This window comes from Coenobita brevimanus, chromosome 39, assembly GCF_032717465.1.
Source record: "Coenobita brevimanus isolate Jiangsu-jjx chromosome 39, ASM3271746v2, whole genome shotgun sequence".
NCBI lineage: Eukaryota > Metazoa > Arthropoda > Malacostraca > Decapoda > Coenobitidae > Coenobita > Coenobita brevimanus.
The window spans coordinates 25142523-25166420 of NC_136992.1; the positions used below are offsets into that span (position 1 = coordinate 25142523).

Genomic DNA, 23898 nt, shown 5'->3' on the forward strand with positions numbered 1-23898 from the left:
CGTCGGGCTAAAGATAGATAGATTTCCCACCTGCTTATCTATCTATCTATTATCTGTCTATACGTATGTTTTATATATCTATCGTTCCATTTGTCTATTTTATATCTATCTACCCACCTATCTATCCATCTATCTATTTTATATCCTTGCGACTTACAGACGATTTTATTCAGCTCAAGGAAATATCTCTGACTTGCTATCTATCCATCCATCCATCAGTATCTATCTATCTCTATGTATTTATCTATCCATCTGTCTAACCCCTTCAGTTCGAACCCCCACCTCAAAGCTGAATAAAATCGTCTGAGGCAGCACTGGAGTGTAAAATAGGAGAGGATAGAGAATGAGAGACTGACTAGGAGAGTGTGTGTGAGGTGGAGGGGTACAGGAGGGGAAGACCAAGGATGAGATGGAGTGATGGAGTGGAGGGATATGTGAGAGAGGGGGAGTTGGAGGGACGGCAGAATAATGGCAGAGGACAGGGCGGCGCGACGTGGAGGTGATTTGTTTGTGGCCACCCCGTATGAGGTTATCTGGTGTTTCGAAGCAGATAACGAGATAACGAAGAGTCGCTATTGCTTGAGCCGAGCAGACACAACCACCCCGCTCCTCTCTCTCTCTCTCTCTCTCTCTCTCTCTCTCTCTCTCTCTCTCTCTCTGTCACATACTTTCATTTCCTTATCACTTTCTTCCACCCTACTTGGACTTTATTTTAGCGAGCATTATCGTGAAAATAAAAGTCGACTAATTTTGGCAGTTTTAAATTCGAAGCGCGGCGCCAAACTAGGATTTTTGCCGATAATGCAGTTCCGTGTTTCACCTCATAATATCAAGCCTTATTATTCTTGCCATTCATAGGCCTTAATACCATACTTTAGTTGGGATAGGTAGCCTCGTAACACCTTTTCCTTAGCGGTTTATTTTCCTTATTACACCTTAGCATTCACTTTATGCCAGTTATATTGTTTTCATGTAGACAGCGTTTGGAACATTTATATAAAAGATGCAGAATAAATCGCTAAGAGACGTTACCAAACCCCCAAATTCACCTATAACACGATTTTTGGATCTATTCAACTTTTTGTCTTACCAGGAGGGCCTTCGTGTGGTGGCTCCGATATAACCAGGTGACTCCACTGCCTGGTTGTACAAACGTCCCCAGCCACTTCCCTGACCCCCGAAAGGAGGAGGATGGACTGCAGAAGAATGACAAGCCTGCAGTCCACCGGGTTCACGTTTCAGGTGAACCTGGGGCCACAACAACAAAAACAGCTACGAAATCCATGATCGAAATATAGGTTAGTTTGTCCTTGCTGTCACATTTTCTGAGAGCATCGTAGACTAACCTATATTAAAACACTTACTCTGTCCCTGGGCAATACTAGAGCAAGATGGACAGAGAAATACGTAACAGAGCATACAGAGGAATATTTATTAAACAGAGCATATGGAGAAGTGTTTATGTAACAGAGCATACAGAGTGAAATATTTATGTAACAGCATACGGAGAAATATTTATGTAACAAAGCATACAGAAAAAATTTACAACAAAGGATCCAGAGTGAAATATTTATAATACAAAGAATAAAGAAAGAAATATTTATGTAACAAGGCATATAGTTTAATAATGGGCATTGTGTGAGGCACTATATGATGAGGATTGTGGAATGGTTCATACATATCATTTTTTCTGGTGGAGAGGAATAATGTAAGTACGAAATATAGCACAGGTTAACTTAATTACATTAGTAACGAAAGTGATGGACAGCTGCTACAAGATACTATTATTATTATTATTATTATTATTATTATTATTATGGTGGTGGTGGTGGTGGTAGTAGTATTTCAGCTGGGGAACCTATCATATGAACAGAATTGCGCGGCCAAAATTATGATCCTGCCAACAGAGAAAGCTAATATGAAATTGAATAACGTAGACGACAGCGACGTTATTCCGTTGAAGAAGAGATTGGTTAAACAATTGTATAAATAGCTAACATTCTGATCATCCCAAAGGGACAAGAAAAACAAGCTTATAAAAACAAAGATACTACTGTACTCCGCGCCTGCCATCTTATCCGTAGAGTGTTTTTAGTCTCATATTAATTTTTTAAAAAATAAAATGGTGATCTGACTTACACCCCCTGTGCGTATTTCATTTATTTATTTCATAATTTTCAGACTGTCCTTCCATGAGTCTCGGGTAGTGGTTGAGTGGGTGCAGGACTGTGGTTAAGGTGGCAGACGTGGGGTATAGGATGGAAGAAAAAAATGCTTGTGTGATTTAAGATACATTATATAGTAGTACAGTAACTCCAACATAGGCTGCATCCGGACGGTACGAGAAATGTACAACATTGCCAATATTATCATTCCTGTAGTCACTGACAGTGCCTAAATTGTACATGTCGTATTTATAATAATTATACCAATACTGTAGTGGTGGACAGCCTATATTACGGCGTAGCATACAACATTATCTTTATTCACTACCAGTTATAGTGCTTGAAATAACTGCATAATAAGTACATTGTGTTCGAATCCTGGTGCGGGCAGCTGCTGCCACTCCACTTAGGTGTCCATCCGCCCTTTGTGGGGTGATGGGTAAACGTAGGGAAGGTAATTGTGGTGACATAGATGATGCAGTGGCCTTATATCTCAGAACAGTAGGTAATGACTCAGCCACAGGTTCAAGGGCCAAAGGTGCGTAGATGAGTACCACGGTTTAGTGCTTTTCTGCGTCTCCCCCAACTTTACCCCTACTTACATAATGTACATCTGAATAGGCCATGAACCCTGTTATACCCGCCGTCAGGCAGCTTGTCTCTAAGCCCGCTGCCTTCCTGAGTCATGATCCCGCCCCTTCCCACCCACTGAGGATGAGGAGAGGCGGGGGTTAAGAGACAAGTTGCCTGGTGGCGGGTATAGTCAGTGTAAGACATACATCAACCTATAACATCATTATTCGAAGCATATCATGGATTGTTGTCCATAGTTTACTGTATAACCATCACCCATACAAAATGGGATGGGCAAACTGAGAATAGTATTGGCAGCTTACACTTTAATTGATGAATTACGACAGTGTATCAGAATCTCGTGTCATTGCCTACGTTATATTGATCCCATACGTTATATTGATCCCATAGTAATGCAGATGGTGACCATGCCTGTCAAATATTATAAGCAGCAACACCTACAAGAAATGCAGTAAAAATGATTCGATAATCGATGAGAAATTAATCTAGTAAATGACCGTGAACATAAAGTACAGGTAGGCTATGCATCATCTGAAATCTGGATATTTTGCATACAGTAGACCAAGTAATTATTGTTAGTAATCTTATTCACTCAACATCCACTAATAAACGGGATGCCATTTACCAATTAGACATAACTGACGTCCTAAAAAGCAATCACGCTGGTATAATCGCGTACTAGAGGAGTCCTTTCCCAGCTCCACGACGCTCATGTCCTGCTCAAGCTTACTCAAAGGAGGCTTGGCATCCTGGGTCCTGGCATAACCTGGGAGAGACTCAACGCTTTATTTTTATGTCGTTTATTCCTATATTCGTCTCATGTCCGGATCAAGACTCACTTTAGCAGCGGGTCGGGCTTAGCTGCACAAGATTCTGATATAGGGCAGCAGATGAAGGAAGGAAGCACGATTTTCTTCATGTCCTTATCCACCTCCTCGCCATTTTTCACAACCTTCATTCTTCCTTTCCTTCAATATTAGAATTCATCATAGTCTCCTGTAGGGGTGTATCCATTATTATTATTGTTATTATTGTTATTATTATTATTATTATTTCAGACACTTCCTCCTCACCTCCTCAATGGACATAACACAAAGGTAATGTAAAATTTTTAAGAGATCATTACAAAACATTAGGCATTTTTCGTGAAGGTCTTTGCTGAATCAGAGTTCCATATTTCCTTTATCAGATGCGGAGACCTTTCTTAAAACATCCCACTCAGTCAGAATCCGGAAGTATATAGAACATTTATACTTTTTAAATACACTCTTCCATTCCTTCCCATCCTTCTCAGTACTGCAAATGAAGGATATTTTTCAAGTGCTCATTCCCCTCCCCCCTTCACCAGTCCTGGATACGCCTTTAGTCTTTTTTAATTAATTGACAACTACCAGCAGTCAATTTTGTGCATTTTTCTCCACCATTAGAGGTCATGGTTGTTTTCTGAATGAGCATCTGTGAAGGACGAGTCAAGGGGCGGTATCTCAGTACGGTTGGGAAGCTTACTAACACCTCTTCCATACCGATTCATTTCTGATTCTGCACGGTTACCATATTCTTGTGTGTTAGTCATGCAATCTATCTCAATATTGATAAAACGTAAGTAACAAACCAAGGGATATTAATGAGCAGTTTGGGGAATAAATCATTAAGGAAGAGGTGTTAGGGGGCTTCCTTACCTGGTGAAATATGGACTAGGAAGCAGTGTAGTTTTTTGGAAGGAAGGGCAGCTGTCTTTACATCATTCTCACTTCTTACAACTCTCGGGATGTTTTTATGTGTGCATTTTTGTATCTGTTTTTGTCTCTGTTTGTGTTGTTGGTGTGTCTCTTGTCTGTGTGTTGTTTGTGTGTTTGTGCGTGTTGTCTGTGTGTGTCGATGTCTTTGTGTCTGTGTTGTCTGTGTGTTTCTGTGTGTCCGTCTGTTAATATTACGTCTATATATTTCTTGATAGCCTTCGGAATCAGCAAGGTAGAAAATTGATCTAGGAAGTGACGTAAACAAGGAAGGGAAGAGCAATTTTCTCAAGTTATTTATAATTTCCTTTGCACTTCCCACAGCTTGATTTTTCTCTCTATTATTATCTTTATCGTTAGAATTATCGATACTCTTTTGAAGCGTAGAGGGAGTGGGCTATATTGTTTTTTTTTAATTCATATTTTCGTAACAGCAGAGTTTTTTTTTTGTATCCGTTTTCTTTGCAGCACTGGAACGTTCTTATCTTTTTCGCTGCATTGTGACGTTTTATCTTCGCTGCACTGGAACGTTCTTATCTTTTTTTTTCTCTCAGCGCTGAACGTTTCTTATCTTTGTCGCCGCACTGGAACGTTTTTTATCTTTTTTGCTGCACTGGAACGTTTTTATTTATTTTTTATTTATTTATTTTTATTTTATTTTTATTTTCGCTGCACTGGAACGTTTTTATCTTTTTTGCTGCACTGGAACGTTTTTATCTTTTTCGTTGCGCTGGAACGTTTCTTTTCGCTGCACTGTTCTTTATCTTTTTCGCTGCACTGGAACGTTCTTATCATTTTCGCTGCTCTGGAAAGTTTTTATTATCCTTCTCACTGCACTGGAACGTTTTTATCTTTTTCGCTGCACTGGAACGTTTTTATCTTTTTCGCTGCACTGGAACGTTTTTATCTTTTTCGCTGCACTGGAACGTTTTTATCTTTTTTGCTGCACTGGAACGTTCTCTTTTGTCTTTTCGCTGCACTGGAACGTTTTTATCTTTTTCGCTGCACTGGGATGTTTGTGTCTTTTTCATCTTTTTGGCAAGACTGGCGTTTCATTTCTCTGGCAATTATTGTTTTATTGCCATCAGGATTTGCAAGGGTGGAGCACTGCCCGAGGAAGTGGTGTGTGTGTGTGTGTGTGTGTGTGTGTGTGTGTGTGTGTGTGTGTGTGATCCATTTTACGTCCATGAATTTACTGTTAATTTGCATTTATTCCTTTCACAATATTGATTTTTTAGCCAAATGGTTTCCTGTAAGCCAAGAAACCATTTACAACGCTGGGTGGTAACCATATAACCAAACCATACGTGCTCCCTACGTGTCAGCAAGTGGGTTGGTGGAGGGTTAGTGCCCCGCCCCGTAAAACAAATAACTCAAAGTCAATGGTCACCCCTTACGGGATTGTGGCGTCTGGCAATAGAGAGATAGATAGATTTTTCTGGCTATCGTTTGGTCTTCATTAACATTCCCGGTAGTCGTCGTCCAGGGTGAAGAACTGGTCCAGGTAGTGGTGGATGTGCTCGAAGGGAGGACGGTTGTCGGGGTTCCTGGTAAATAAATAAACAAACGATAAATAATAATAATAATAATAATAATAATAATAATGAAAATAAACAGTAAAATCAGTAACTAAATAAATAAATAAACAATAAGTAATAATAATAATAATAATAATAATAATAATAATAAATATAATAATAAATGAAAATAAATGAATAATGAAATCAGTAAGTAAATAAGTAATTAAATCGTTATCAGTTTCTGCTATAAATGACAGTGAAAGTTAACCCTTGCGTGATATGAACAGCTCTACTTTCTATTATAGACGGTTTTATTCAGCTGAGAAAGACTACTGGCTGTATATCTAGGTGCACCGGATATGTGAAATGGCTGGATATTTGGGCCGGATACTGCAGTCATCCGGTATGTGGCTGGATATTCTTTTTTCCGGGCAGATAAGTCGGATAAACAGCAAGGATTATATTAACATCAGTCAGAACTTATTCGTTTTTTACATTTCAGTCTCTCATACAAAAATTTGAAAGTAAAAATAAGCTTTCAAACAAAATAATATATATTTCTGGTACTTGTTGATGGGCTGATTCATTTTTATTGGTGTTTTAACTTTGGGAATACCTACGATTATTGGAAATTCGTAAATGTAAACTAATATTTTGAGGATGGAGTGTAATGATTGTTCTCCATTAGAATATTTAAATAATTTTACTGTGTTTAATCTTGAATTCAAACATCATTAGTTCTTAATTAAGGTGAAGTAAATAAAACACAGGTCATAATAAAGATAAAACAACTGTGAAAACTTTAGGCCATTGTGGTGGATGAAAAACAGCATCTCGCCTCATTGTGGTAACAGTCTTGATCGCCTTCCATCAAACACACTTCCATATTTTGAAGACAGTCTTGCAGAATATACTGATGATAATGTTGTTGACACTGATACATGCTTCGTTGAAAGTTGCCTCAGCATTAGAAATTTGTCTTCTTCCTTCCAATATTTCAAAGACTCTTCCTCTGATGCCAAAAGGGGAAGCTGTAGAAATCAGTCACCGTCGTCAGCAGACACAACTAAGGAGACATCTTTATCTGTAGGTGACTTTATTTTTACTCCTTCCCTACTGTAATTTCAGATCCACCAGCATTTCTTTAAAGCAGGCCATAAAGACACCTCCTTCATTACTTGATTTATCCATACAGTTTCCTGAATGTTCGTCTCCATCTTCAATATTTTCTCCTTTGTTGTGTCTAGATGCAGAACTCGATTCTTGTCATTCATTACTTCCTCTAAAGGTCATGCCTTTCCATGTCCCGTCACTCGAACTCACAAAATGCAACTTGGAACGAGGATTCATTGCTGTTGCTAAAATAGGCAATTGATTCTTTGTGACGCTGAGTCCACTTTCAGAAAAAAGAAAAAAAAAGTTTATGAAGCACTGATAACATTTCCTGTTTACTTATTTTTGACTCATGATCTTTGTCACCAGCGTTGGAGAGAAACCATGGCAAAGTGCACATATTGGGAATAATTGTTGATAAAGTACATAATTCTGAACTCATATCCATAGTGAACGTAACGAAGGGTAGAGGATGGTAAGCAGATGATTAATCATTCGCCGTTCAATTGACGTGATATTTGGAAGACGATTGTGGCCAGCTAAATATAACTGAACTGCTCCCTTCAATATATTAGTAACCAACTCATTATAAATAGGCACTGATCCACCGTCCTGGAAGGTTTTGAACTAATAACAGTGGTGCCACAACTTGCTTTGTCTGAACTGCCTTGAACTGTATGCATGCTAAAGCTCAAAGGTTAAAGTGGGTAGTTAATCTATGGCTTTTAACAAGTACAGTATGTCTTTCACAGTCCTTAGTGACAAAACAGCATCGTTAATCACATTGAAGGTAGATGGGGCAATGCACTGACACATCTGCTACGACACTTCCAAGTGCCAAATGTTATGTACCATCTCTCACTAAAACATGTCTCCATGAAGTATCTAGGTCCCCTACCATCCCACATGTTCCTGAAATTCTCTCTAATATTCATTCCAGTATGGGAGCCTGGGAAATGGGAAGCATGAAGTACTGCATCTGTGCATTGCAAGTCGGGTGTTATGCAGTGTGCTGAGAGGGATGGAGGCGTGTGTTTGATGGCAGGGTGCACATGTCCACATGTCTGAAGGGAAACTTACGGCTGCAGCATGTACAATTTCAGTAGTTACCTCTGCTCGTAGTTCTTTATAAATGTTGGGAAGCACATTATCAGCAAAATATCTTCGCCTGGGTATCATGACAGGCTATAGAGGGTATAATAATGTAGGAAATTAACCTCCAACACTTTTTCTTATTATTATTATCGGGTATGTGGCCGGGTATCCTGGCGGACTTTTTTTTCCCCCGGCTTATCCTGTATCCAGCCAGATGGCAAAATTTTGTATTTGGTGCACGCTTGATTATTTGGAGCTATCGTAACATCAGTCCCTAAGCGATTTATTTTGCCTAATACACCTTAGTATTCTCCTGTATGTTACTGATGGAAACTCTGTCGATATCAGAAAAGTTTAAACAAAATACTAGAGAATTCTGAGGTGTTCTGTGGTAAATAACTTGCTTAGGAAGAGGAGTTACAAAATCTCAGGATGATATCTGTAAGAGAGCGTTGTACAGTCGCCGATCAAGACGATTTTACACAGCTGAGAGTGAGTTATAGGAGCATGAGAGATGATACTGTCACAATGAACCCTCTCATTGTCGGAACAGGTCTTGGTATTCTATTTGAACTAACGCCAGACGATTTTTATTCAGCTGAGAGTGAATCATGGGAGACTAGAGAGTGTTAGGTGATATTGACAGGTCAGACAATTACGGGTGAAGCATTAGAAATCTTGCTAACTCTACAAAGGCGGTTCTGTATGTTATTGTGTTAATTTTGTGAACTTACGTTAGATTACCGTGTGAGTTTCTGGATATGCAGTTGACGTTTTTGGCTCTGTATTTCTGTGTATGCCTTGACACCCAGTAATGTCGTGAGTTGTCAGTATTTCTTGGTGAACTTCGTCTGTTTTAGAATATCTGACTTAGTGCCAGAAAGACAGATCATTTATGTGACTTACTGCCAGGAAGATTGTAAACATGTGTAAATATCCTGGGGTCTTCTGTGTCTGCTGCACGTTCTCCAATGTTTATATAAATTTCGTCACTAATACAGGTTTTTAAGGTGATTCCAAATTTGAATTCATTTTTCGGAAGAAATTATTGTTTAAAAAATTAAGTTAGATTAGTTAATAATAATAATTATGATAGTCATAATAACAAATAACATTTAAGTATATCATTTATTTCACAGACTTTAACATTCAGTGTTTGTTTAACGCTTAAACTCAGAAATGCACTGGAAAATTTACTTTAATAGGTCCGTATTTTCATATCATCTACGTCATAGTCCCACAACGACGATTGTATTGGCGTTTAAATAAATATGTGTTATACTTAAATTATTGTCAAATAAATGTTACACGGTACTTAAATATTATTTGTTGTTATGCCCTCTCCTCCATCCATCTTTCCTTCCATCCTCTTCTGTCGTTCTTTCCTTCATTCTTTCCTCTTCCTTCTGCCTATGGGTGACCCTGCACTGAGTGACAAACCAAATGGTTTCCTATACACCAGGAAACCATTTACCACGCTGGGTGGTAACCATATAACCAAATTTTGGCGCCTGGTAGTGTATTGGGTAATTACGGCGCTCCAATCGGATTGAGCCGGTGAAGGTTTATATCCAAGGGGCGGTTGGGGTTTATTGCTCATGTAATGCCACTCAGGGATGAGTGAGGCTGGTCACTCATCTAAAATGTCAGGACCATCTTGCCTAGCCCCGGGCTCCTACGTTCCTCATGGGGCAACGTAGGATTGGATGATGGATGAATGGATTATTAACTACCTGGACCTTGCAAGAGGGGAACAAGTCAAGAGTGAGAGCAGTGGAAATGAGTTACTTGAGAGGAGCATGTGGAGTGACGTGGAGGGACAGGTTGACGAATGAAGAAGTGAAGGAACGTTGTGGGGTAGATGTGGATGTGGTTGAAAAGATTAGGAGAAATACACTGAGGTGGTTTGGACATGTGGAGAGAATGGAGAGTGAAAGACTGACTAAGAGGGTGTATGTAGGTGAGGTGGAGGGAGGGAGAGGGAGGGGTAGACCGAGGATGAGGTGGAGGGATGGAGTTGAGAGGTATATGAGGGAGGGGGGGGTGAGTTGGGGGGAGGGGTCAAATGGTGGGTGACAGAGTGACTTGGAGGCGTTTTGTCTGCGGCCACCCTTTGCGGGATTAGGGCGTCGGGCTATAGATAGATAGATAGATTATTATTATTAACCAACCTAACCTAACTTTAAAAAATACTCCCCAAAAATAAATTCAAATTTGGAATCAGCTTAAAAAACTGTATTAGTGACGAAATTTACATAAAAAATGGAAGAACGTACACCAGACACAAAAGATCCACATCCTGGTTTAGTGTGTATGAAAATAAATAGTAGTGTAATAGTGAGCACGGAGACAGCTGTGAGTGTTGTTGCACGGCTATCGACACCTGCGTCAGTGAAGGTAACGCTCACCATGAAATCTTAGACTAAATTTATGATCAGGGAAGTTAGGAGCTGTATCGAAGTTTCAGCCATCAGAGTAACACAATTTAAGCTCAGTGACGTCAATACATACCTTGCCCAACACTCCAGCATAAGGTTATACAGCTGCAGGGGACAGTTGGCAGGCTGGCTCATTCGGTACCCTTTCTCCACCTCGTCCGCCACCTCCCTGTTGTTCATGCCTGCAGAAGAGAAGATAATATAGGATTTAAGAAGCAAATTTATGGTCACCTGCAAGTAAAAATTGGCATCCATCAGCCTCCAGTGTATAGTTGCCAGCTTGGATGTTTTCTCTTCTACTGGGCGGCCAAACTCAACTGCAAGATATCAGTCACGTTTAATACATGGGACGGATTGGAAAGCTTCTCGAAAACTCCATCAGTTTTGTATTTTCCGTATTTGAAATTCCATTGAGGGAGAGAGAGAGAGAGAGAGAATCATACATCTACAGTCCGATGTCAGTTACCTCACTGATACTACGAGAACTATTTTATTCAGCAGAAAATGATGGTAGCTGTGGTGATGGTGGTGGTGGTGGCGTCTGTGATGGTGGTGGGGGGGGTGGCTGTAGTAGTAGTAGTAGAAGTTGTTCCCTAGGCAGTCTGGCCGAACAGTCTCGAGTCCCTTAGGAAGGCCATGGCCGAGACCGGGCTTTCCCACAGAGCTCTCAAAGAGTGTATGTTCTGTTGTTGACGCAGGTGATTGTGAGCAATGCAGTGTTCCATAATGTGCAGGCATCAGCGACGGAGTCATCCAGCCTCTTCTGGTAGCTTAAGAGGGCTGGATGGTGCCCACATCTCATCCTGGCCAGGTGGACCCTTTCCTCACGAGGAAGATAGGATTCAGAAGGGTGGATGTCAGGAGGCCGTGCATGCAGCTGTGTGTTGTCTTTAAGTGACTGAATGGAGCGGCGGTGGCTGTGATGATGGGGTGGTGGTGGTGGTGCTATGGTAACTGTAATGATGATAGTGGTGGTGGTAGCTGTGTTGATGATGGTGGTTGTGGTAACTGTGGTGATGATGGTGGTGGTGGTAATTGTGATGGTGGTGGTGATGGTAATTGTGATGATGATGGTGGTGGTGGTGGTGGTAGCCGTTCAGAAACGTCTCTACGGCCCGGTAGGACTGGAAAGCACTTGCTCCAAAGCAAAGCGTGGTTCAGGGACAGCTGTAATCTGGACACGTCCTGAGTAACCCGATAGGGCCTTGAGGCTCTAGGAGTATACTAACTGCAACTGCTAAGAGATTTATCAAATTCGAACCTCACAGTCATAAGGCTCAGGAGAATTAGTACTATTTCCAATCTGTGATCTACCCCTTCTGAATAAAAATAGAGTAAAAACAAGACATAGTTTGTGGGTGCACAATAATGAGCCTGTACACTCGACCAGGAAAATACTGGTATCATCAACCACCAATTGTTCAAATACTTTTATCTTCAACCATCAGTCGTGCAGATGTCTCCAGCCGTCGATCGTGTAAATATCCTCCACCACAGTGAGCCTTGCTGCTGTTCGCGTTTTCTATAAGGCAGATATTTCGAAATGAACAATGACTTTAATATTTGGAGAGAGAGAGAGAGAGAGAGAGAGAGAGAGAGAGAGACGTTGCAGGGGGTCAGGGTCAGAGGTCAAAGGTGATGTGAAGGCGGGATGTTGACCTCGCCTGGGGATACATTTTTCAAGGGGTCAAACGAGGTCGAGAGGCGATGTAAAGTACAGGGAAGGTCAGAGTTGAGGAGGTCAGGTCAGAATCAGGTCACCGCTTCTTTATTGTTTTTTGTTATTTTTATTGTAGTTGTTACCATTGTTATTGTTGTTATTGCTATTGTTACTGCTGTTATTGTTGTTATTGCTATTGTTACCACTGTTATAGTTATTGCTATTGTTACTGCTGTTATTGTTGTTATTGCTATTGTTACTGCTGTTATTGTTGTTATTGCTATTGTTACTGCTGTTATTGTTGTTATTGCTATTGTTACTGCTGTTATTGCTATTGTTACTGCTGTTATTGCTATTGTTACTGCTGTTATTGCTATTGTTACTGCTGTTATTGTTGTTATTGCTATTGTTACTGCTGTTATTGTTGTTATTGCTATTGTTACTGCTGTTATTGTTGTTATTGCTATTGTTACTGCTGTTATTGTTGTTATTGCTATTGTTACTGCTGTTATTGTTGTTATTGCTATTGTTACTGCTGTTATTGTTGTTATTGCTATTGTTACCATTGTTATTGTTATTGCTATTGTTACTGCTGTTATAGTTGTTATTGCTATTGTTACTGCTGTTATTGTTGTTATTGCTATTGTTACTGCTGTTATTGTTGTTATTGCTATTGTTACTGCTGTTATTGTTGTTATTGCTATTGTTACTGCTGTTATTGTTGTTATTGCTATTGTTACTGCTGTTATTGTTGTTATTGCTATTGTTACTGCTGTTATTGTTGTTATTGCTATTGTTACTGCTGTTATTGCTATTGTTACTGCTGTTATTGTTGTTATTGCTATTGTTACTGCTGTTATTGTTGTTATTGCTATTGTTACTGCTGTTATTGTTGTTATTGCTATTGTTACTGCTGTTATTGTTGTTATTGCTGTTGTTACCGCTGTTATTGTTGTTATTGCTGTTGTTACCGCTGTTATTGTTGTTATTGCTATTGTTACTGCTGTTGTTATTGTTATTGCTATTGTTACTGCTGCTGTTATTGTTATTGCTATTGTTACCGCTGTTATTGTTGTTATTGCTGTTGTTACCGCTGTTATTGTTGTTATTGCTGTTGTTACCGCTGTTGTTGTTGTTATTGCTGTTGTTACTGCTGTTATTGTTGTTATTGCTGTTGTTACCGCTGTTGTTGTTGTTTTTGTTCTTGTTATTTTTTTATTGTTACTGTTGTCGTTATTATTGTTTTTGTTATTGTTATTGTTGTTGCAGGAATACAGAAAAGAATGTCAGAGTTAGTCAGCTTTACTCTGGTTTTTATTGTTGTTATTCTTGTTGTTGTTGTTGTTGTTGTTGTTGTTGTTATTCTTGTTGTTCTTGCCACAGGCTCCTCTGATTGTGAACCCAGTAAACAGCAGTCTTAAGCTGCCCTCCTCCTCCTTCTCCTCCTCCTCCTTTTCAATCTTCTTATTCTTCTCCCTCTTCTTCCTCTTCTTCTTTTTCTCCTCCTCCTCCTCCTCCTCCTCCCCCCTCTTTTCTTCCTCTTCTTCTTTTTTTTTTTCTTCTTCATACACCCTTTCATTACCAGAGGGAGGCCTTCATGTGGTGACACCGATATAACCAGGCGGCTCCACTGCCTGGTATACACACGTCTCTACCACCATACTTCCCTAACACCCAAGAGGAGGAGGATGGAATCCAGCAGGAGGGTAACTGAAGCCTGTAGGCCACCGGGTTGAACAGTAATAACAACAATAACAATAACTAACAACAACAACAATAACACCAACACCAAAAACAACAATAACAATAACAGCACATCAATAACAACAACAATAACACCACCACCAAAAACAACAATAACAATAACAGCACATCAATAACACCAACAATAACACCACCACCAAAAACAACAATAACAATAACAGCAACAATAACACCAACAATAACAATAACAACAATAACTAACAATAACCCCTTCACTACGAGTACGTCTATTTCCCTCTATTCCTTGCTGCCTCTGGACGATTTTTTGAAGGTACTCATGGCCGTATTGCCAGGGGCTTTGAAGAATTCCTAATACCTCTTCCTTAGCGATTTATTCTTCATATCTCAGTGCTCTCTTGTAGGGAGTTTATGCAGAAATAATAATAATAATAAATCCGTTAAGGCGATATAAATAGGAAGGAGAAATTTAAGATGTGATATAAAACTAAATCGCTTAGGAGCATGCACTACGAAGCCTGCTAAGTCCCCACACCAGGTCAAGGGTCAAAGCGATGTAGATAGCAGGAGAATTTTAAGATGTGATATAAAACTAAATCGCTTAGGAACATGCCCTACGACGCCTAAGCCATTGCACCGGGTCAGAGGTCAAGCTGGGTCAAAGGTCATTATCCAGGTGAAAGGTCAGGTCAGGTCAAAGGTGGTAGGCTGGGTCAGAGGTCATATTGCACTTGGATGGAGGGATTGATAAGAGTTGATTAATACTCCCTCTTTGGCTCCGTAACACCTCTTCCTTAGCGATTTATACTTGAATACGGCTAATATTGCTTTGTACCTTGTTTGTGCAGCGTATGGTGATGTCAGAATGGTTTAAAAAGAGGAAGGCAACGAGTAATGAACAGAATAAATCGCTTAGGAAGAGGTGTTAGGGAGCTTCCTTACCCGACAAGAATACCCTTGCTTTAACCCTCTTGTGGCAGAGAGAGAGAGAGAGAGAGAGAAAGAGAGAGAGTGAGTGATGAGTCTGGTTCGTATTCTCTTCGGGTAAGGAAGCTCCCTAACACATCTTCCTTAGCGATTTATTTTTGGATGTGGTTGGTTAATATCATTTTCTTCGTTATTTAAGCAGAGTGCGGCCATACTGGAAGGACTTATGAAAGACAAGAGGATAGTAAGGCGTAAGAAGCAAAATAAATCGCTAAGGAAAAGGTGTTAGGGAGCTTCCTCACCGACAAGAACACTAGCCTTTTCCTAACACTTTTTCCTAAGCGATTTATTTTGCTGACCTATTATTTGAAGTATAAAGCCTTCCAAAAATCTCAATACTCTGCAGAAATAAGGTATAAGTGAATGTTAACCAGCCATATCCAAAAAGAAATCGCTAAGGAAGAGGTGTTAGGGAGCTTACTGCCGGGCGAGAGAACGAGCCCAGGTCATATCAGTGTCACCACGTGAAGGCGTCCAGCACTACTACTACTACTACTACTACTACTACTACTACTACTACTACTCACTGTACAGCATGTACGACTTTCACATCAAACTGGCTTTCGCTGTTTAAACACGAAGGATGTACAGTTTCGGAAAATACTGTACGGTTTCGGAATATAATGTACAGTTTCGGAAAATAATAATGTACAGTTTCGGAAAATAATGTACAGTTTCGGAATATAATGTACAGTTTCGGGAAAAAATGTACAGTTTCGGAAAATAATAATGTACAGTTTCGGAATATAATGTACAGTTTCGGAAAGTAATAATGTACAGTTTTGAAAAATAATCACGAACAGTTTCGGAATATAATGTACAGTTTCGGAATATAATCATGTACAGTTTCGGAAAATGATATCGCTCCACTTTTTTTCACGTACAGTAATGAAACTCTTACTAATAAAACTCTTACGTAATTTTCGGAAACCTTCGTTGGGTCTCCGTAGATGGCAACACTGGATTTCAAATGTTATCGTTCGGTGTGTCGTTAAAAATTATCGTTATGGAGTGAATCGATGGTTATAACTGAATTTGCATAACCCCTTCAGACCCATGATGATTTATTTATTTATTTATTTACGTATTTATGTATTTATTTATTTATTTGTGCTGTTTTCTGTTGAAGTTTGGAAAGACCTGTTGTACTGAAGATGTTACTCTCTCTCTCTCTCTCTCTCTCTCTCTCTCATACGGCCTAAAATTGCCATCTCCATCTTCAGCGCTGGACCATAACGAAGAGATTAACCGTACAATTGGGTGCCAGTCACTGAGAACTGCAGTGGAATGGATGTAGAGCCACAGCATTATCTTGTCAATGAGGTGCCTGAAGTAAGCTGCAAAAAGACGAAAATCTGGGCCAATTTATGGTTAGAGAGAAACAGAGGCAGAGGCAGAGACAAAGGCAGAGGCAGAGGAACAGAGAGAGACAAAGGCAGAGACAAGAAGAGAGAGGCAGAAACAGAGGAAGAGAGAGAGAGAGAGAGAGAGAGAGGCGGAGGCAGAGACAGAAACAAAGATAGAGTCAGGGGCACAGGCAGAGACAGAGGCACAGACACAGGCAGAGACAGAGACAGAGGCACAGACACAGGCAGAGACAGAGACAGAGGCACAGGCAGCGGCAGAGACAGAAACAAAGATAGAGTCAGAGTCAGAGGCACAGACATAGGCAGAGACAGGCACAGGCAGAGACAGAAACAAAGTAAGAGACAGAGGCACAGACACAAGCAGAGACAGAAACAGAGACAAAGGCACAGGCAGAGACCGAGACAGAGGCACAGACACAAGCATAGGCAGAGACAGAGGCAGAGGCACAGACTGAGACAGGGAGAGGCAGAGACAAAAGCAGAAATAGAGATGGAAACAGAGAGACAAGCAGGGCAGAGGCAGAGACAGAGACAGAGCGAGGCAGAGGCAGAGCGTGCCACAGAGAGGGGACGTACCGGGGTAGGGCACGGCTCCCTTAGTGACGATCTCATACAGCAAGACACCGAAGGACCACACGTCACTCTTGCTGGAGAACCGGTTGTGGGACAGGGCCTCGGGGGCGGTCCACTTGATGGGGAACCTGGCCCCGGCGGCAGCGTTGTACTCGTCATCCTGTGGGGGGGAGGGGAGGGGAGGGCAAGGTGGGGGGAGAAATGAGGTCAAAGGTTAATTGAGTCCGCTAAGCTGTGGGGAGACCTTTAACTTAAGAGGTCAGATTTTCTTATATCATAGAGGGGAGGAAATTGTTATACTCTCTCTCTCTCTCTCTCTCTCTCTCTCTCTCTAATTTCGCAGAGGTAGAAAGGTCAGTCTCTCTCTCTCTCTCTCTCTCTCGCTCTCTTTCTCTGCCCAGCCTCTCTCTGCTTTCCCACAAACTCCTTTCTCTTCGGCGCCGTTCCTTCATCTCTTCACCAACTCACTTCATATTTGGCACAACTGTTCCTTGGTCAGGTATCTGTACAAACCTTTTTATTCGTTTACGTCTGGCAATAGATAGGTAGATTTCTTTTTCAAGGGTTTTATCGAGTCAAAGGTCAAACTACACAAACACAAATTGAAAGAGAGAGAGAGAGAGAGGGAGACTTTTACTGATGTAGATTTGTAAGTAGACATAGACAAATAAATGAATAGACAGATAGATAGATACACAGGTAGATAGACAGGTAACACCCACCTTCACCAGTCTAGATAGACCAAAGTCCGCCACCTTGACCGTGTTATCGTCGCCCACCAGGACGTTCCTCGCCGCCAGGTCACGGTGGATGAAGTTCTTGGATTCCAGGTACTCCATTCCCGCCGCCACCTGCGAGCCCACGTACACTTGCTCCAGGAAGGGCAGGCCGTGACCCCGACCTGTGCGTGCGCGGGAAGGCGACTGAGTGGTGGGTGGGTGGGTGGGTGAGAGGGGAAGGAGGGACGTGGGTGGTTGGATGGATGGGTTGGTGGGTAGGAAAGTAGGTAGTTGAGTGGGTGGGTAGACAGACTGGATGAGAAGTAGGTGAGTAGGTAGGTAGGTGGGTAGGTAGGTAGGTAGGCTAGTAGGTGAATATGTTGTTAGAGAGCTATTAGGTAGATGAGGTGTAGGTAGGTTGATAAGTGTATGTCGATAAGTAACTGAATGGGTGGGTGGGCTGGTAAGTACGTGGGTAGCTAAGTGGATAGGTAGGTAGGGAAATAGGTAAGTAGTGGATAGGTGGGTGAGTAGGCAGGTGGATGGGTGGGTAGGGAAGTAGGTAAGAAGGAGGTAGGTAGGTAGACTGATAGATAGGTAGGTAGGGGAATTAGGAAGTGAATAAATACCACGATAATCTGAGTACCTTACAGTGCAACAGTTCGTTCTTAATGTACTGGCTTCGTCTAATAGCTTCTCAGTAACCATAAGCTCTGTGTTGACGTGGCTGGCCTGTGTCTGGGTTTAAGTAAAATCAGAGTTACGTTAGGGAAAGTTAGATTAGGTTAGGCTGGATTAGGTTAGATTCAGAAAAACTCCATGGAACTCGCTCTTTACCTCTGAGATAATCCAGCAGTGACCCGTTGACCATGAGCTCTGTGATGATGTAGATTGGCTGCTGCTGGGTGGCCACGGCGTAGAGTTGGATCAGTTTGGGGTGACGCAGGTTTTTCATCACCTTCGCCTCTGCTAGGAATTCCTGGGGGTTCATGCGCCCTGGCAGAGACGCAGGTGAGGCACGGGTTACGGGGGAATATGCTTGGGTTTGAGTATGGAAGGAGAGGATGAGGGGGAGAGAGAGAGAGAGAGACACACACACACACACACACACACACACACACACACACACACACACACACACACACACACACACACGCAGACGGACAGACAGACAGGCAGACAAACAAAACAAACACATTCTCTCTCTCTCTCTCTCTCTCTCTCTCTCCCTCCAGCACTTCTAAGAATAACTCTAACAAATATTCACACATTCTGGAAACCATCACGACCTTCCAGAACCTTCCAGAGCCTCTCCTTCCCTGGCCTGAGCATGCTAAAGGTCACTGGTATAATTTTCTTCCAGTGTCTCTCCATTTGGTCTTTCCCTGTAATCTCTGGCCTTTGTTTCTGTAATTCTTTTTTAGCCATATTGACGCCTTCCAGACCCTTCCAGAACCTTCCATAATCCCCTTCACCTGGCTTAATTAGCTGGAAGGACATTGGTACCCTGTTCTTCCAGTCACCCGCCGTGTTTACTCTTCCTTTCTCTCTATTTTTTTCGGTATTTTTAAAAGACATGCTAACAAATCTTCACGCATTCCAGAACCTTCACAAACACAGATAATTATCCTGGGAATTGGTGTACTCCTTGCTGGTGCCGAACTTTTTTTTTTTTTTTTTTTTTTTTTTTTTTTTTTTTTTTTGGGGGGGGGGGGGGGGGCGAATCACTCCAGCCACACCAAGTAATAAGAGTAATAAGCTAAAGTCAAATTCTTAACCCCTGGATGTGTCTTCATGATTGTCTTTTTAGTCTATTAAGCTACTGTGTAACATTAATGTGTCATTGTGCCATCCTAACTGCAGTTTGAAAGTGATGTCAAAATGGACTTGGAGGAAGGATTTAAAAGTGATGTATAACAAGGGGTGCGAGAAGAATTGTAAAATGTTAAGTATCAGTTTTTTACAACCATCCACTTGAAGGACAGTGGTGTTCTCTACTCAGTTTCCATAACATCTGCTCTGAACACATTCAGTAATCCTCCAAAGCCTTCCATAATGTTCCAGAACATTCCAGAACTTTGTAAAACCTTCCAGAACCTTCCAATACAACCCACAAATTTCCAAAGCTTTCCATAAACTTTCAGAACCTTCCAGTACATTCCAGAACCTTCCAGTAAATTCCAAAACCTTCCAGTACGTCCCACAACCTTATAATACATCCCACAACCTTCCAGTACGTCCCACGACCTTCCAGTACATCCCACAACCTTTCAGTACAGCTCACAACCTTCCAGTACATCCCAAAACCTTCCAGTACATTCCAGAACCTTCCAGTACATTCCAGAACCTTCCAGACCCTTCCAGTACATCCCACAAATTTCCATAGCTTTCACCTACCCGGCTTGAGCGTCTTCACGGCCACGGGCACTGTCTTGTTCCAGCGTCCCTCCCACACCTCGCCGAAGTGACCCGAGCCGAGTCTGCGCCGGAGTTCGATCTGGTCGTGCGGAATCTCCCAGGCGTCGCGTGTGGTGTAGGAGAGGCCAGGGGTGTCGGGCGTGTCCAGCTGGAGGGAAAGAGAGAGAGAGAGACTTCATGGTCACTCCAGTCATTTTCTTTCACCTGGCGTAACTTGAGTACTAAACCTTGGTTGCGTGAAATTCGAGGAGCTTTAGATAATACGTCTCCTTGGTTACTAGTCAAATCGAACTACCAGTCTAAACACACTTGCCCTTTTATTCATAAATGACCTTCTAAGCTGTACATCTAACCCTATCCACTCATACGCTGATGACTCCACCCTTCACCTTTCCATTCGGTTCCCGCAACATCCATCTCATCACTTACTTCAGCAAACAAGGGATGAGGCTATGGCACACCTAATGTCTGACTTGGCCCGTATCTCTGACTGAGGTAAAAATAATCTTGTTGTTTTTAATGCATCAAAGACTCAGTTTTTACATCTATCAACCCGACAAAATCTTCCACAGGAGTACCCACTAATGTTTAATAATATCCAGCTCAATCCTGCATCATCCTTGAACATGTTTGGGGTTTCATTTACTCGGGACTTATCTTGGAAAGATCACATTACATCTCTTGTAAAATCTGCTTCCAAGAGATTAGGTGTGCTAAGCCGACTCCGTTCCTTCTTTACCCCTGCACAGTTGTTGACTTTATACACGGGTTTCATTCGCCCCTGTGTACAGTACAACTCTCATGTGTGGGGAGGCTCCCCACATACAGCTCTTCTCAATAGTGTGGAGTAAAAGGCTTTTCATCACATCGTCTCCTCCTCTTACGGTTCCCTTCAACATCTGTGTCTTAGCCGCGCTATTGCGTCTTTCTCTCTTTTCTATCGCTATTTAAATGGTCACCGCTCCTCTGAACTGTCTGCTTGCATTCCTCCACCTCTACGACGGGCGCGTAGCATCCGTCTAGCAACAAACTCTCATCCCTTTTCTGTCCAACTCTCTAATGCAAGTGTTAACCGTTACTCCCAGTCCTTCATTTATGCAACAGATCAGCTCTGGAACTGTCTCCCATTGTCTGTTTCCTACTTCCTATGATCTCCAGTCTTTCAAACGCAGTGTGTCCAGGCATCTCGAAATGACCGGATCTTGAATTTGTCTCTGTTTTGTATTGTTTTTGTTGTTTTCCTGGAGGGAACGGTTGCGGGCGTCTGGCCTTGATTCTTTCTTTCTTACATATGAAAAAACAGGGAACACATAAGACTGATTCGCAAGAGACGGAATAAATCGATAAAAAAATGGCGCTAGGACACCAACTAGATTACAGGTAAATGACAGGTGTGCATGTTACCTTGACGCAGGGTTTTTCCAGTCGCGTGCAGAGTCCGCGGTCCTTCTCAGCGCTGTAGAACTGGACGAGGGCGTGAAGGGACGGGAAGGAGTTCTTTCGGGCGATGAAGCAGCCGCCCTGGTCATCGCTGCGTACGCGGTAGTGAACCACCTTGTCCAGACTGCGCACTACATCAACACACATTGCCAGAGTTTAGACAGGGTATCGTCGTCGTTGGCATCATTAGCATCATCAATATCATCAGCATTTTCATCACTATCATTATTTTCATCATTATCATCTTCATCGCTATTTTCATCATCATCATCATCATGACCTGTTTTCCCACCTAAGGATGGGGTAAGGTAGGGCCCAGAAAACAATGAACGTGAAATGAAGGAAAAGGGACAACTATCACCAACTTGCCTAGCTGTGTATGTATTGATTGGTTGATTTGTTTGTTTATTTAATTTTTAAGGTGCTCCATAAAGCCGCCCATATAGCTGTAGTTAGAACACCCTATTCATAGTGACGGCCGTGCGTAGGTTAGATCCCCCAAGAGGTGAATGACGGTTTTTCAGTCATTTAATGCCATCAGGGGAGGTAGACTGGTCATCTAACCTTATTTTAACCGTAGCATCCTAGCCTCGGCCCCCTACGCCTCCAAGGGGGTAATAACGGATTGGATCTTACTGTTTTGACTATAGATACCCCTCATGTTACCCGCCATATTGGGTCGTATTCTAAGTAGTGTAGTAGACATCCTAGCATCTTTTTCTTGACGATTTATATTTGCATATTACACACTAATTATACATTGTATGTGGGTTATTACGAGAGAGCAAGTAATGTACTCTCAGTTAAGTTTGGAAATGAGCGGCCCGGCCCGACCCAACCCGTCAGATTAAGCAAAGCTAATAACTTTACTCCTATGTGATGTAGAGTTAAAATTCTTTCTGCATGTGATACATTCATTCAATTAATTTTGGTAGCAACTAAAAACTCACCCGAAAGACGTAGGAACTCCTTGGAATCTCAAGCTTCCCAAGGCAGTGTTCGACTCTAACTGGTGAACGCTTCAATTACTAAATCAATTAAAGAAAAAAAATTCCTTCGTAACGCTGTTTTTTCGCATCAGCCCAAGCGTTTAAATATCAAAGACCCCGCCTATGATTTTATAGAGGGAAACTGTGATAACCTGGCGCTCGCTCGGTTGTCACCCGCTCACAAAGCCCACTTTACTGGTATAAATTTCGTCCAGACATTTTTTCCTCAGTAGTTTTCAAGAGGATAAAAAAAGAAAGATGTAATATGCAGATCAAATCGCTAAGAAGGTGTAACAGTGACCCACAAATAGATGGACTGAGGGGGAGGTGGTTGGGCTAAAATTTATGATGGTAACACATAACATTCGGGAAAATGAGTCAGGAGTGTAGTGCAGTGGTTTAAGTAAGATTACGTACACACACACACACACACACACACACACACACACACACACACACACACACACGCCACCCACCTGATAGGGAGTACTCATCCTTGCGAGACTCGGAGTTCCTCACCATGAAGGCCCCGTGGTCGTTGAGGGCGTGCAGGAGGCGACGCTCACACTCCCCACGCGTTATGTTGCCGAAGTACCACCTGAAGTACATTGCAGCACAGGGTAGTACACGGGGGCACAGGGGAGAAGTGTGGAGAATTAGGTAGTACTTTGGTGTATAAGGAAGTTCACTGCAACCTAGGGTATTACAGAGAATATGGCGGACAGAGTAGTACTTTGCATGATACTGTAGGGTAGTGCAGTGGTGTACAGGTTAGTACATAGTAGCATAGGGTGGTACATTACAGCATAGGGTAGTACATTGGACCTTAGGGAATTACAGAAGAGTTAGCACAGGGTAGTATGTTAAAGCACAGGCTAGTACTCTGGAGCAGAGAGTACATAATCACCAATCCCACGACCAATCCCACACCACCACCACCAATCCCACACGACTCACGGTTCTGCCTGGATGCTGCGGAGTTTGGCGACGTAGGAGGCTGGGATGAAGCCTTCCAGTCCCGTCGCGGGGTTTCGTGCGTGCAGCCAGTCTTCCAGTGAGTCGTTGAGCACCTGTGGGGTTAGGTTGGGTTTGGTTAGTTTAGGTTAGGTTAGGTTGGGTTAGGTTAGGTTGGGTTAGGTTAGATTGGGTTAGGTTAGGTTGGGTTGTGTTGGGTTGGGTTGGGTTAGGTTGGGTTGGGTTGGGTTGGGTAAGGTAGGGTAGGGTAGGGTAGGGTAGGCTAGGTTGGGTTAGGTTAGGTTAGGTTGGGTTAGGTTAGGTTAGGCAAGGTTGGGATAAGTTAGGATAGGTTGGGTTAGGTTAGGATAGCATAAGCTAGAATTTGTTGGGTTAGGTTAGGATACA

The 23898-nt window shown here is 42.1% G+C and overlaps 1 protein-coding gene across 1 annotated transcript in view; it reads right to left on the bottom strand.

Annotated features, from left to right (window-relative positions):
- The window catches only part of LOC145396822 (tyrosine-protein kinase Src42A-like), a 45113-nt gene that overhangs the window by 15757 nt on the left and 5458 nt on the right, over positions 1–23898 (bottom strand). The window contains exons 2-11 of the mRNA XM_080270108.1: positions 23494–23606; positions 23013–23134; positions 21512–21678; positions 20087–20255; positions 18527–18685; positions 17693–17871; positions 16974–17130; positions 10735–10843; positions 5960–6042; positions 3403–3525 (exon numbers count right to left, since the gene is read on the bottom strand). Of these exons, the coding sequence (XP_080126234.1) occupies positions 3403–3525; positions 5960–6042; positions 10735–10843; positions 16974–17130; positions 17693–17871; positions 18527–18685; positions 20087–20255; positions 21512–21678; positions 23013–23134; positions 23494–23606 (1381 nt within the window). The remainder of the gene's footprint in view (positions 1–3402; positions 3526–5959; positions 6043–10734; positions 10844–16973; positions 17131–17692; positions 17872–18526; positions 18686–20086; positions 20256–21511; positions 21679–23012; positions 23135–23493; positions 23607–23898) is intronic.